Source organism: Impatiens glandulifera, chromosome 2 (assembly GCF_907164915.1).
Source record: "Impatiens glandulifera chromosome 2, dImpGla2.1, whole genome shotgun sequence".
In the NCBI taxonomy this organism is placed as follows: Eukaryota; Viridiplantae; Streptophyta; class Magnoliopsida; order Ericales; family Balsaminaceae; genus Impatiens; species Impatiens glandulifera.
The window spans coordinates 55931771-55947815 of NC_061863.1; the positions used below are offsets into that span (position 1 = coordinate 55931771).

Below are 16045 nucleotides of genomic sequence, written 5' to 3' on the forward strand. Positions count from 1 at the left end.
TTAGAGAAAAAATGTTAATAACGTGGTAAATCTAAAATAATTAAAATTGTTAAATGAGTCTAATTAAAAAATTAAAAAGTTTATAACTAAATCCATTAGTTATTGATGCCACTCCATTCTCAAGTTTGTATTAACTTTATATAACGTGTTTTGAGTTGATTATATATACATACATGATAATTAAATTAGGTTGCGATAAGATAGATCAATAATTGTTTCTTTTGTCTTTATTATTGGATATGTTATTTTTTATTATTGTTTTAGTTGTTTTGAATATTTTTTTTTACTTTGCTGTCACAACTAGCCATTTTTATTTTGTTTTAGTAAACATGACTATATCTCCCATCCAATAAATACTTTGTGGTATAAAAGTCAATATAATTTATTTAAGTCTCATTATGGTTTAGGCAAAAATCCAAAACATACAATTATTAATATGGCAAATAATAAAAATATATAGTATTTGGGTGGTCTAAGTTTGGTGAGTGTCATAATATATAGGTAAATGTTTTGATCACTTTTGAGACTTCAAGAAAATGTAAATCTTACTATTTTGTTTACTTTTTTTGAATTTCAAATTGACACATCTAATAGTAATTGTATTATTTCTAAAATTACTAAAAATTAAATAAATGGCCTATTAGCTCAGTTGGTTAGAGCGTCGTGCTAATAACGCGAAGGTCGCAGGTTCGAGACCTGCATAGGCCATTTTTTTTTAACTTCTTATAAGCTTAATTTCTGTATAGGAATAAAGTATAAAAATGTCAACTTGAAACATGAATCCCAAATTCCTAATCCAGAAATCTGTAAATACACAATTATTCATTGGATACCTGACTAATAGTTTAACCACCCAAATTCCTAATCCAGAAATCTGTAAATACACAATTATTCATTAGATACCTGACTAATAGTTTAACCAAAATTTACCTAGTTTAACGTGACTAGTTCTTGCAGCAACAAGGAAAGCAATCAATGTTCTATAATATACATAAAATTGATAGTTAAGTTGACAAGTGGACCATGGAATGAGCTGTTCGGCGGGTAATCTACCATCATTTGTTGTCGGAGCTATTTCGGAGGTATTTTTGCCCTCACTTTGCTACCAACTCCTGAGTCTATTGACACTAGATCTTGTCTTCGATTGATAATGCAATATTTGTATTTTCGATTTGAACTTGAATAATATAGGGTATATATTTATTTTTGAAATATTAGAAATATTATAATAATAATATATTATGAAGATTTGAGTTTAAGCAGAGGGTCATGGATGTAAGTGTCATGCTAGCCAGGGCCGGCCTTGGGGTAAACCCGGCAAGCCCTCGGGCTAGGGCAGCCCACTTGTTAAAAATATTAAGGTATTTACTAAAGTCTATTGTAATTTTAAATATAAAATGGTGTATCTTAGTGATTCAACATACAAACTTAATTTTTTTATGGTTATGGGTTCAAACCTAACTAAGAACATTTTTTTTTATCATTTTTTTAAATTTAACCTAGGTTAATAAAAAAATATATCGACTTTTTTTCTACGGGGCTGGGACAGCCAAAACCTCGGAACCGACTCTGATATAGCTCTCTTTTATTAAAAATATATATTTATATATATATATATATATATATATATATATATATTATATGAAGATTGTGATATCTTGTTAATATACAATTGTTTTATTATCTCTATACAAGTATTTAAAATGAGATATTAAGTTTTTTAAGAGGGAAGAACACGTTAATAAAATTATTCCAAAAAATACAGAAAGGATATATATTTGGATAATTTGACGAAATGACCCTAAAAAGGCCATTAAATGCGCTGATCATAATTGCGCATAGCCGCATATGATCACTTCAAATTATTATGATGAAATTACCTCTATCGCATAACGCGAAGGGTAAGATCGTCTCGCGAAGAAAAAACCTGTGAAAAGTCCAGAATGATCGTGCCATTCGCGTGACGATTGTGTCATTCGCGTGACGATCGTGCCCTTCGCATGACGATCGTATCATTTGCGTTACGTGACAGGGTAATTTCACAGGTTTTTCCTTCGAGTGAAGATCCTACCCTTCGCGTTACGCGACAGTGGTAATTTCGTCAGAATATTTTGAAATAATCATTTGCAAAATTAAATTTACAAGCGCATTTAAGATGTTTTTAGGGTCATTTCGTCAAATTTTCCTATTTTGGGAGTCTCGGTTGTATAATTAACAAACCCAATACTAAAAAAAAGTAATATTTATTTTATAAAATTCTAAATTTGGATTAAAATAACATCATTCAATAAAATGATATTCAGGAAAAAAAAGAGTTATTTCTTTGTTAGAAGAAAAAATAATCCACTTCACAGCTCACAAAAGATTTCAACCAAAAGGGTCTATTTGAACCTTATATAAAAAGTTCACGGATATATTTAATATTTCTTACACTGAAACATGAATCCCAAATTCCTAATCCAGAAATCTCGGGTGGGGCCCCGAGAAGATTAGCCACGTCAAACTCCCGCGGAGCCGAGCCGACTAGCCAAACGGCATCAGCTGAAGAGCTTCGCAAAACCGAGAATCGATCTCTAATGGCGTCGTCGTCGTCTTCGTCTTCACCAATTCTTCTCCAATCTCAACTACAATGTCTTCTATCTCCTCCTCGCTGCAATTGCACCTCTTCACCTGTCTTCTTGGCAAATCGCCGCCGCCGTCGCCTTCTCATCAGACCATCCACTTCCTCCTCCGACTATTACTGTAAGAAGAAGCATGATCAAAGTACTTCTAGGTCTTTTACTGTTCCGTTTGTCTTCAAAGATGAACCATTGTCCAATTATTCTCCACAATCAGTCGATCCAGATAACATTCAGGACTCCTTACGCCAACTTGCTGTAAGCAGATATATTCGGTTTATGTTTATGGCATTTATTTTGATTTTTACTCTAATTTATGGCAGGATACCTTTGTTCTTCCACCTGATTACTTCAAGAACCTTCCACGAGACCTTCGATTGGATGTACGTTTCTTATCCTTACTTTTGTATCTGATTTTTGAGTTTTTCTGGACAAGTTTTAATTTGTTATTTTGTTTGTTCATACATTAACACGGTGAAGCTGAATGACGCTTCTTTTGATCTTTCCAATGGAGCTGTCATTGACGAGGTTTGTTATTCTGTAAAACAACTCTATCTATTGTTTTTGTGTATCAATCATTTTGTATTAGTGCCCTGCATTTAGGGTTCATCACTGTTGCACATGTAACTACAGAAAACAAACAATTTCTGAAATGCATTTCAAAATTGGATAGTATTGTATATATCATCATCAGCTTCCTGGAATGTGCTTTACTTTCGACGAATTTGTTACTTTTTATTGTAGTTCTCAGCAGTTATTTCAGTACATATTGCTTTTCAAATAATTCGTGGAACTGATCTATTAACTGGATCGTCCTTTAACCTCGATGAAACTCCCCCAATAGATAGTATTGTAGGTTACTTCATAGTTACATTAGCTGACCTCAATCCTTGCAATGTTACATGCTTCTGTTGTTTAAAAAAAGAATAAAACATTAATGTGTTGGCTTTTTGTGTTCTTATTCTAGGTTTACTTACTCTAGATTGGATTAAGACATATTTTTCTAATGTGATATATTTAAAGAGTATATTGCGCAATTTGCATAAACCAAATTCTAACTAACTACAGTGTGGTCGAGAACTGGGTGAGATATTGCTCAATATATCTCGAGCATGGGAGTTAGCTGACACATCCACTTCTTCCAATTTGGTTAGCAGTCTCCCTTCATTATCAGGCTCCTTAACAGATAGACAAAAATCAGGCAAGAGGGGAGGAGCATACATTTGTTACCTTTTATTTAACTTGTCGTGAATTGATTTTGTACATTAATCCAGTGTTCTTACAATTTTTTTCTTGATAGCGTTGGGCAAGCGTTTGGTGTCATCGGGAAGGAGATTTCAATCTATGGGACAATATGGTCAAGGTGAACTACAAAAGGTAATAACATTAATTGCAGAATATTTAAAACGAGGAAACTTGCATCTCTTTGTCCCAAGCAGATTACTCTAATATTTCAATTTTGAAAATATGAAAAATAGTATAACTTCTTTCTTGAAATATGATGTTTGATTTCTGATTTAGGTTGATGTTAAATATTCATGTTCAGGAGATTCTGACATTATGCGTGCTAAGAATTTCTGATTTCTACCATTTCTAAGTCAAGGGCCATTGTGATATTGGATTCCTGTGTCATTTACAAGAGTAGTTGATGAGTCATAAATAAGATTGGTAGTTAACCATTCATTACTCGTTTGGAATCATATATGAGTACAACTATACAAACGGTTGGACATGTAATATGATCCTATTGACCTTAAGAGTAATAAAAACAAATATAGTAATATACTAACATGAATCCTATGACTAAAGCCTAATAATCATCATGTCAAGATTTTTATGTATAAATAAGAATAAATGAGTTACTTTTTTTTTTTTTTTGAAAAGCTAAAGATATTAATTAAGAAAATGAGAGTACACAAAAGCTACAATCATGCCTCATGAAGGTGGCTACAAATAGGTTGCTCTGATGCTCGCAAAACAATCTATGCGTCGCATAGAACATAAATAAATATCATCATGATAAAACAAATCTGAAATAAAAACTTGAATCAAAGGCTAATTGTTGATCATTTTGTCGACGATGTGAAATACAAATAGGGACTTTTCCTCCTTTTATGAAAGAGGAAAAAGAGTGAAAAACAATCATTTTATTCTATTGTGGCTTAACGTCTTTCCTTCAAACATTCTTGTGTTTCTTTCTCTCCATTAGATCCACCATAGGGCAATCATAATCAATTTTAAGTTCGATTGTTTTCACCCAACCACAATCGATCGCTCCCAGAATTCCCCAACTGAACGAGTCATAACCCAATTAATTGAGTACCTCGCAAATCATATTCTACAAAACTCTTCTGAGAGGACGAAAGAGACTCAAATCATGGATGGATCCTTCAGATTGTTCACACAAGAAACATTTGCTAGCCACGGTGAAACTTTTACGCTCTAGCTTGTGCCAATACATTATTTCTGATTGTTGACTCACAATAAAAGAAAGTTTAGTGGGGCTTTATCTGATTGTTGACTAATTTGAAAAGATTCAAATCAATCCTTAAAGGTGAAAAACTCTATTTTTTTACCATCTCCCAATCTAAATGTTATAAATAATGAAAATGGGACCAAACTTTAGTGAGTTCTTTCCACATACCTGAAAAATGCATTACAATTGCCTAACCTTACAAATAATGTACTGAATGACTTGGTTGGATGCTTTGCTAATGTAAGCTATAACAGATTGCTCAAGCAATGGCAATGACTGGAAAGCTTCTGACTGCTACTACCATATCATCTGTTACCAATGAGCAGCCAAAAGAATCAACTAGAGTACTGAAGGTAGATGATGATTTTTCAAGCAGTCGAGGTTGGATTATAAACAGCTAATATTCATACAAACTGCAGTTTGGAGATCTTCAAGTTGAAATAACTCCAGAAAAAGCTTATATTGGGGCTGCAATTGGTTTTGTCTTCGGGTATATCAATCAATGAGTTTTTTTTTTTTTTTTGTATAGTCTTCTCGTGATTTCTGTTGACCCGTAAGAAAGTGTTGATGCAGACTTATTTCCTGGCAAGCAAGTCAAGGCATTCAAGGTATACCAGAGAGTTCACTCGAGTATGCAAACGACAATGCTCTGTCACTAGCAAAGGTGCTACATACAAAATATTTTAGATTAATTTTTAATAGTTTAATAATTCAAAATCTATACTGATACAGTCTTTGCGCGGAGCACTTCTTGCAATTTTCTACTCGTCGACATTCCTCTCCGGTTTTTCTTGTGTGGGGCTGGTCTTGCTTGCGGCTCAAATTAAGAAGAAAGGAGAATGAGATTATAAGGTGATATCTGTGTCCTGATTTTCTTTTCTTATATGTAAATGTGTCAATACGACTCACGTGTACATCTAGTCGTGACTATTGTTATATTTTGCGAGAAATATAAAATAGAGAATGTTTTGTACAGGTTTCATTTTAGTTATATACAGAAGATGTTGTGAGTTTATTATTATTTAGGTTGTAAACTGTGAAATTAGTGGTAGAAGGTATGTCTCTTTAATGAAAGAAATGAAACAAAGTGCAATTTCACATATTTTGCGACAAAATGAGCTATAAAATTGACATCTTAAACCCGGGCCTTGCTAGTACTAATCATTCCAACCAACGAACCAACCAGGTTAGAACATAATTAGAACAAGTCCTAGTCTTGTCAATTTGTTTGATGTTTTGTAAAAAGAAAAGAAAACCAAGATTATTTGAAAGTTGTTGAAAATAATTAGTGAGATGGAGATTGGAGAGACAGATTAAAGCATGGATGGGATGAATGGGCATGATCTGGTGGTAGACATTAAAGCATAAATGGGACCAAATTGGCACATCGGATTGTTGAACAACAATAATAATAATAATGGGGAACAATTATGTTACAGCTAGCACAGAACAGCACACTTGTTGTTTGTGTACATGAAAGAGGGTTAGTTGTCTGACCCACTTCACTTAAACTTCTCATGAATCCTTCTCTCATGTGCCTACCTGCCCATTGTTACACATGAAAAAGCTTCATAACCTAATTTTCCATTCTTTATATCCTAGTCCATATATTCATCATGAATTGATCTCATTCTATTGTTGAGTAAAAAACAGAGTTTATGTACTAATACAAAAGTACACTTTCTCTATCTCATTCATTCACACAAACAGTACAGTCACACCTCAAATATTCATTTTTTTTATCATCTTTTCCCATCAGTCCAGTACTTATGCTCTTTGACTGTGAAACCACTTTCTTTTTAACAACTAGATAAATAAAAATATAGAAACTTGTTTGATTTTGGATTATTTGAGATTTTTTTTATTTGATAAAAAAATATATTGATGATATTGTATATTTAAAACAACTATTGGTTAAACATGAGAAAACCCGTCTCAAACGGAACAATTTGAATTGAATACCGCCTCGTCTACCATCAACTTCTTACTGCGAATGAGTAAAGGCAATGAGAATATTGAACAATCTAAATCATGCTCTCTTTCATTTGGTCGATCAAGTATAGTGTGTGAAAACTTAAATCTATAATCTTGAAGACATAATTCTTGTATTCTATTAGTGTTCAAACCAACCTAACATTTGAGGTGTCTCATCCCCTATCTAGAATATATATAAAAAAAACAATTTTATAAGTTTCTCAATTAGCTATCCTATCTTAAAATGTAAACAAATAATAATTCAGTATGTTTATAGATTATTTTTATGAGAACTTTAATTTGGGTAGGATGGAAGTATTGGACTCCAATTATTTAAATAACTCATATTAATCTTGTTTAGAATGTCTTTATAAATTAATTAATTTAAATAAATTATATTTTAATTAATAAATTAATTAATTTGATTAATTAAAAAAATATATTAATTTATTTAAATAAATTCACTAAAATAGCTCAAATGACACATAGTTATTAAAAGATTAAAGAGCATAGATTTGATTAACACACGCGTATCCTATATATATTACAAAACAAAAAATAAATAAATAATTTCAAATAAACATATATTATCGGAACACGTCCTTACTCCTTGCTTTTGTCTCAATTTCATATATATATATTGACATAGAGAGGAGAGAGAGAGAAAAGTATTTCTAATATGTTATGTACATACTGCTGCTGGAACTGGAGGAGAAATCCAAAGGGATCGCATTGATCCCATCATTTCTAATATTTTGCTGGTTTATTATAAGAACATGTATAATCGATTTGAGAAAATGGATCATGCTATCCCTTCGGATTCCTCCTTCAGCAGCTCTTTCGAAGACTAATAATTAATCGAAATGCTCTATCATTGAGTTACGAATCTCCACAAGAAAAGAAAGAAAACCGAGAATATTCAGATCCAAGAAAGATGAAATCACATGAAACATCAGGTCAGTCATCAGTGTGTGTATAATATACTCTCTTCTCTAGCTTCCTATATATCATCATCATCTCTGATCTTATGCTCAACACCCAACTATATGTTTATGCATAAACATGAAATCATGATGATTATATATAAACATGAATGTATTTGTAGATCAATTGTTACAATATTATTGTAGCTCAGATTTATAATTTTTTAATTTAAATATTATTTGTTAGACTTAGTCCTAGCCCTATATATACCTTTCCTAAATAAATATAGACTCTAATCACTAATAAATGATATAATAATTAATATGATGCAAAGGCTGCCATCAATGGACATTTCTTTATATTGAATTTTCCTTGCCGTTTCTTTTAGGTCTTGGTCTTAATTTTTGACTGATTATTTAATTTTGGGTTGAATAATTAATTTGTAAGGTGGTGGTGGTGATTAGGATATATATATGTTCTTCCCTAGCTTACTTTCATTTTATCCACAAAAGTCGAAATCCTTGGATGGGAAAGTGGATAATAATTATTTTTTTTTTTTTTAAAAAAAAGGTATCTTCTTTATTATCATTATATATATAGTCTTATATAAGTGTCATACGTACGTACCCATCAAATGTATTACAGAAGTTAGCTTACCATTTATCTTTCTTTTTGAATTTAGGAGGTAACACCAATTGTGTTTGACCTCCTACTTTAATTTAATATATATGTTTTTAGGGCGTGACCTTTTTAATTAGTGAAGTACTTTAAAATGATAATATTATTATATATATTGAGGATTAAAAAGAAAATATTGTTAGACTTGATTACTATAAAAAAAAAATAATACTAAAATATTCAACCTAAGATTAAGTAAGAGAAACTTAGAATCTTGTTCTTCTTTTCTAGCCTGATCATTCTCTTTATAAGTCCATATACTTAACATTTTATAACAACCAAAAACCTTCAACATTAGTACTATATATATACCCTCTCTAGGCTGAGTGATTGACGACGATTCTTTCAAAAAATACAAATTCTTCATTGGGATAGTAAGGAAATCTTCTTCTTTATTTCTTTTCTTTTGGATAATATCAGTAAAATACTTTAAAACAATATCATTCTCAAATGTTCTTCACACTCAGATCCTTTAAATAAATAAATATTGCTCTAAGAGTGACTTAATTACCATGTATTTATAATCTACTTTGATTCAAAGTTTCGACTTTGTATTATGCGATAATATGAAACATGAACCAATGCATTATGCACTTGATCTTCAATCTTGTGGGAAACAATCATCACCTGAAACAAAAACTTATCCATGATTTAAGATCAAAATCAACAAGATGAGAGACAACCCACCCTTCATAGAAATTGAAACATCACACAATTTTAAGAAAAAACATCACCATATGACTCTACAAAAAGTTAATTTTTTTAGTTGGTTTAAACTTAAGTTAAAGTTAATAACTACTTATAGTGAAAAAATATGGATTTTAATATGTTTAGTTCTAGAATGTAAAATAATATTACAAATATTGTCGCACCAAATAACAGTTAGTGTGCGTAAAAAGAGTGTCAATTTAACGTTGATTGATTCAAGTAGAGTTGTGCATCGATCGGCATATATATTATATATGTCACAATATTCAAGATTCAATATTAAAACAAGCAACCACGTGTTGCTTTTTAGAGTTCCACGAGATAAGATTAGTTTTGAGAAATTTACAATAGTATGCAAATACTGTTTCATTTAATTGTAAAAGATATGAAGATCCATTAGTTCAGTAATAAATCGTAAGATCTCATGTCTATATTTTAAAAGTTATGAGTTTGAGTATTTGGAATATTTAAAAGAAAATATTATAACTATAAAAACTATTTTCATGGTTAGTACTAGTTTCCCAATTTATTGATGAATTGAGCACAGCACCTGCTTCAGAATGCATTGTGGTATGTTAAAATTATGACTGACTGAATAATTTTTAGTTTCAAGTTGTAAATTTTATATTCTAAAATAGTTGAGGCACTCATTTGATTGTTTTTATGGTGTCTTTTTATTTTAGGGAGGATAGTTATATTTTTTTTAAAGTCATAAAATTGTGTACAACAAATTAATAAACGTATTCATTACCAATTATAATATAAGTTATCACGTGATATCGTACTTGTAATATGAGATTATGTCATTTTTTATTTTAAAGAGAGAGGCTAGAATTATCCATAGTATAGTTATAATCTACTCTAACTCAAAACGTTTAAAATGAGAAATAGTGTAATTTTTAATCTAAAAATAATTAAAAGGTTCGAGTTTCTTAGTCTCCTTCTTGCATTTGAAACTATTGTTCATCGATTAAGATCGAGGCTTAGATGACATGCTTGGTAATTCTATTACTTTCCCATTTTATTCTGGTTTAATTTCAACTAGCATTTAGCCCGTGCATTTGCACGAGTAATAATAAAAAACCGTGAAAAAAAATTACGGATAACATTTTTTATTTTATTTTTAACCGTTTTAAGTTTATGGGTGAGTCAACCCACAATCCGACCCAATTATCCATTTACTCAACATCATTATATATTAGTTAGTTAAAAAGTTAAACTTATATTAATATTAAAACGTCTCACGTTTATTAAATTTGGTGTTGAATTTAAAATATAAAGTCTTTGTAGCCTAGTTGGTTAAAGAGTTTTGTATTTATTTTGTTAGGTTGCAAGTTCGAAACATACCTCTAGCATTTTTAATTTTATTTTTAACCGTTTTAAATTTAAAAACGGGTCAACCCACAATACGACCCAAGTATCCAAATTAACCACAGTTCTCGACCCGACAATCCGGACACTTTAAAAATTAAGCATCATTATATATATAGATATGACTGCAAATATCACCAATCAAAATTATAGTAAATAGTTAATTCTCGTTATAGGAAGTAGTATCAGTCTCGATAATCAATGCAATTCCATGTAATTTTTTCATACCACATAAAAAAAATAATGCATTTTAATTTCTGAGGGTATCAACGTCGTAAGACTATATGAGTCTTATCAAGCCCCACGGCTTGCAGTGGTTCACCCAAATAGTCCATAAAACAATGTTGGTGGCTACCACGAGTCAATCCAAACTCATAATATATACCCACAACATACTCCAAATAGGTCTAATATATAAATACAAAGAAGATTTATAAATATAGAATTCTCTTCCTCTTTCTACATAAGTGACATTTGCTCACATCAATATAGACTAGTCTATCGTCCATCAAGATGTCACACCATTCAGCCATAAAAAAAAATTGAGGGCATTATGGCAAGCCATGTCCCATGGATATGGGTCTTCCTCGCCATTAACTTGTAGTATATATTGTCTCACGTTGATGTCACGTTGATGGCGACTTTGCGAAAAAATTCAACTAGCTGTGATAATTTATAATTCCATTAACATTGTACTAAGAAATGATTTTTTTTTTTTATAATCAATAATAATACCATGAAATGCAATTTAATAACATAATATTTAGTAACATGTCATAAAAGTTTTCGAACTCATGAAGGTGTGAAGAAAGAAGAAGGGGTTAATTAACTAATTAATTAATCAGTTAATGTTGTAACCATTTTGACAAATAATTTATTTATTTCGGTCCCATTAGTTTTGTTGGGCCAAGATGGAAGAATTAATGGGAAATATAAAGCTGAAATTGTCACCAAATGAGGAAAATATGCACTCCAATTGTCCCCTTCTCACACTACACATGATTTAATTATGAAAGAAACTAGGACCCAACAACTGTCAAAGGAAAACCCTAGAATTGATTTATCCATGTCCTTAAGGAACTGGGTTTGAGTAGTACCCTTCTTTCTTCCCCCAGATGCCCTATAGCTCGATCCCTCACCTACCTCCATTTTCAACCTTCTAATTCCACTTTTAATAAAACCCTAGCTAGCTAGCTAGATATTTTGATAATTAACTAATTAATGTATTAATTAATTAATGAAGTGGGGATCGATCAAAACATAATCAATCATCTAAAATATTCCCAAATCAATTAATTAAATATATTTTATCATGAAGTTATAAGTTAGTTTTTAGCTAGACATAACAACACTCTGCATGCATGGCCCCTCCTATATGCTATATATAAGGCTAAATGACTTTACACATGAGTAGGCGTACGACAATTTTGGCAGACATCGTAAGGACATGAATAAATACCCACGTTCCAACCATAATTGGTCCGATAGATATATAGAATTCATGTAATAATGTTTTCATTTTCAAATTCAATTTCAAGAGCTCTTTTTACCTTTCAAAGTCATTGGATTCCTTATGAAGGATTCATTCCACCCATCTTCTTTTTATGGGTACGTACGTACCCACATTACAATAAAGATTATGGTCCGATCCGATAGATTATGTTGTGTTTTAAAAATAATTCATGGTTTTTGACATTTTGTAGGGGGGTTGAAATTAATGATGTTATGTTGTGTAATTTCCTAGACCTAACCCAACATGTGGTCTCAGACAGAGGACCACATAACAAAATTCCACCAGGATTCTCAATATTTATGAAGATAAATATTATTGCAGGTTTCCCAATTAAAGAGGACCAGGTGGACCATAACATTATAGTCCTTCACTAACATATATACTTTGTCTACAAAAAAAAAAAAAAGATAAGGATGTCCAAATGACAACCACCCCTTTCACCATGGTTTTTCTTCCTATTTTGTAAAATATCTTCATTTAAATTTTGAAAAAAATATATTTATTTGTGTAAAAAACTGATATATGTGTATACCTAATTCAATGATGGTTTTAGAGTTCTTTTAGTTGATTCTTATACAATGATTTTGTTTCATATGAATGGTTGAATCCAATGGGTTATGCCTTGCTTAGATAGTATGTTTTAAATTAAGTTAAAAGAAAAATCGTTAAATTAAGTTAAATTATGAAAAATGTTTTAATTGATTAAAATGAATTTAGGATAAATAGAATGAACACACATGATTTTGATTAATGAATAAAACTAAGTCCAGTCATGTGTTAATACGCAGGTAAAATGAAAGACTCACTAACAACAAAGTTGTCATCAGCAGCTTGTCATCAGCAAAGTTGCTCAAATAGCAGAGTTTGCTGACAATAGAGTTCGCTGATAATAGAGTTGCTCAAACAGTAGAGTTCGCTGGCAGCATAGCTGCTCCATTAGCAGAGTTCGCTAACAGCAGAGTTGCCATCAACAGAGCTCGCTATCAGCTGAGCTGCTCCATCAACAGAGTTCGCCAACAGTAGAGTTGTCATCAGCTGAACATTCGAAGTCCGTTACTAGTAGCTCGTAAACAAAGTAGAGTTCGCCAACAACAGAGTTGTCATCAGTCTGAACATTCGAGTTGTCATCAGAGTTGTCATCAGCAGAGCTGATCAACAACTGAATTCGCTATCAACAAAGTAGCTCGTCAGCAGAGCTGATCATCAGTAGAGCTCGCTTAGCTGAGTTTCACATCAGTTGAATGCTTATCAGCTGAACACTCATAAATTGCACTACAACAAAATGTACAAGCAACTCTCTACTCTGACATGCAAAATGATAAACGAATATTCCATTCCCTTGCGCACTAAACCCCGTACTTCAGGCATACGACAAACGTACCGTCGCCACGTATCGACAAAATGGATTCGATCGTTGCCAAGCCTCAAGTATAAAAAGGCATCAGAGAACAACAGTGATCCTTTAGTTCTTTAGTGGTTCAGTCTCTTTGCAAGTCACTAGGTTACGCATACACGAGACGATATACGCTGAGAGACGTTAATATACACTACGTTCACACAAGATAGTTTACTCTATAATCTTTTGTATCATTCGATAATCATTTTTACTTGTGTAACTTGAACATATAGTCGTCTGTTCAACAAGATAGTGTGGGAGCTAGAAGTTCAGACAAGTAATGTTAAGACCTGTGATCTGAGTGAGTTTGTGTAGCGTCTATACAAATCAAAATCTTCTAGTGAAATTCTTCTGTAAACAGAAGAATGTAAACAGAAGAATGGGTGACGTAAGAGTTTTTATCTCCGAACATCTATAAAATCATGTGTTTTCTTTTCATTGCTTTATTCATTCTTATATCTGCCGCTTCAAATCCTACAAGCATTTTTTGCACTTGAAACCGTTCAAGAGTTTGCTACGATTTGTCCAAAAATAGAAATATATTTTCAATTCTTAACAGGATTAAAATCGCATTTAAGTGAAAAATAAAACAACAGTATTCAACCTCTCTACTATTGTTGTCTTCCATCCTAACACTATAAGTCATGGATCGAGGGGCTAAAAGAGTCGGACTAAAAATATGGATCTCTATCTCTAATATTTTCTGGTGAATCTGTTTGAAAAGAAACTGGAGTCAAAATAAGTTATAATGATTAATCGCAATGTCATTATTATGATTATGATGACGTAATTGAAGATCTATTTTCTATTGTATTATCACATTCAAATTTTTTTTTACTAAAGTTTCTTATTTCCTTGTATAAGTTTATCATAGCATTTCACAACTATAACTTAAATCAAAATAGATGTATTTTTATCAATAACAGTCCTAGGGTAAGCCTTCATGTAATATAGTCCCAATTTTCATTTAAATTCAAATTCTATCGGATCAACTCTAAAAACTATTCCCTTATATATTCGTTATTTTCACTAGTTTTCAGAACCACGAAGTCGCATTATAAAAAGTTTGGATTATTATCTCTATTTCACATTCAATTGTATTTCAAATTTATTGTCTTCTTTTAATTTTCTGGGAGAAAATAAAGAGCACAATGAAAAGAATGTTGCTTTGTCCTAAAGATAAAATAAAATAATAATAATAATAAAAAAGTCTAGAACAGTCTAAATGTAAGGGCCTACACTAATTTTTATACAAGCTTTAGAACAGATTACGTTTATATTTAGTTATCAACATTTTTATGAACAGTGACCATTTCTTTTTTTTATATTATATATACATATTTTTATTTTATTTTGAACACTAGCTAATAATATTATATTTACAATAAATAAACTTAAGAAAATTAAAATCTAGTCATTATGGGCGAATTTAGCTGGTTGAACTTGCAATGCCTAATTAATTATTTATTTTGTATTAGGTGGAAATGTAACATAATTCCTATTCTTTTTTCAATCTAATTCAATATCTGTTTCTTTGATTTTTTTTAAAAAAAATAGAGACTCACAATGATACATTCATAATTTTTCTTTCATTTTCTTCGAGTTCATCTCAATCGTTTTTTTTTTCAATTTCATTATAACTATAATTTCTGGATCCGTTATTAGTCATCTCGTCATACATTCAACTACTTCAAGATGAACAATTCAAAACTCAGTTATCTTGAAAACATGATATTCACAAATATCACGATGTAATCTTAGCCACACCGAATTGTCAAATCCGAGACAATTAATTATCATGCATATAGATGGATCATATTTGATCTAATGAAACTCCATAACTAGCTAATTATTAAAAGGGCTCACTCTTTCTTAATTATGTATAAACCATAAATATTAAAATATGAAACCAAATCATTTTGAGATGCAAGCATGCATGAGATCTAGAGGAGAAAAAGATGTAGCTAGTTATGAAGATACCAAATTAACCTGATATCTTTAATAATTTGGATATATCATGATCATTTGTCATGCATGCCCAAAGCTTCTTCTCATTATATATACTACTCTTAATTACTACTCCATAGATAGTCCTCCTAATGAGACTTATCCCCACAGTTTGTAATCACTGCAATAACCCTTTCTATGCTTCTCATTTTTACTTTTACTTTTACTTTTCCTTTACCTTTCTAATTATAAGAAGATTTTTTAAGTACAAATTAATATGTTGAGTAATCATGACAAATCAAAGACCAATGTTTAACATGGAATAACGAATTGTCTCATCCTTCAAATAAAATAAAATGAGTATGTACGTAGCGCTAAATCTTTTGAAAAACTCGAACACTGAAGACTATATATATATATATATATATTTATTTATATAA

General features: G+C 31.1%; 1 protein-coding gene and 1 non-coding gene across 2 annotated transcripts; both read left to right on the forward strand.

Moving 5' to 3' along the window:
• The first annotated feature begins 634 nt into the window (after positions 1 to 634).
• On the forward strand, positions 635 to 708 carry TRNAI-AAU. Its single transcript has one exon. It is a non-coding gene; the product is annotated as a tRNA-Ile (tRNA).
• A 1758-nt stretch (positions 709 to 2466) lies between these two features.
• LOC124923881 lies at positions 2467 to 6115 on the forward strand. The gene is made up of 9 exons (XM_047463864.1): positions 2467 to 2876; positions 2942 to 3001; positions 3099 to 3146; positions 3687 to 3819; positions 3919 to 3995; positions 5349 to 5447; positions 5514 to 5584; positions 5668 to 5758; positions 5827 to 6115. The coding sequence occupies exons 1-9, from the start codon at positions 2577 to 2579 to the stop codon at positions 5935 to 5937; spliced, it is 990 nt and encodes a 329-aa protein (XP_047319820.1). The 5' UTR covers positions 2467 to 2576; the 3' UTR covers positions 5938 to 6115.
• The last annotated feature ends 9930 nt before the right edge of the window (positions 6116 to 16045 follow it).

Bases quoted from the DNA above. Each gene is read 5' to 3' on its own strand.
- LOC124923881 (XM_047463864.1), top strand. From the start codon at position 2,577: ATGGCGTCGTCGTCGTCTTCGTCTTCACCAATTCTTCTCCAATCTCAA. The intron at 3,996-5,348 runs GTAATAACATTA...AAGCTATAACAG, and splicing joins GTCAAGGTGAACTACAAAAG to ATTGCTCAAGCAATGGCAAT. The intron at 5,448-5,513 runs GTAGATGATGAT...TACAAACTGCAG, and splicing joins AATCAACTAGAGTACTGAAG to TTTGGAGATCTTCAAGTTGA.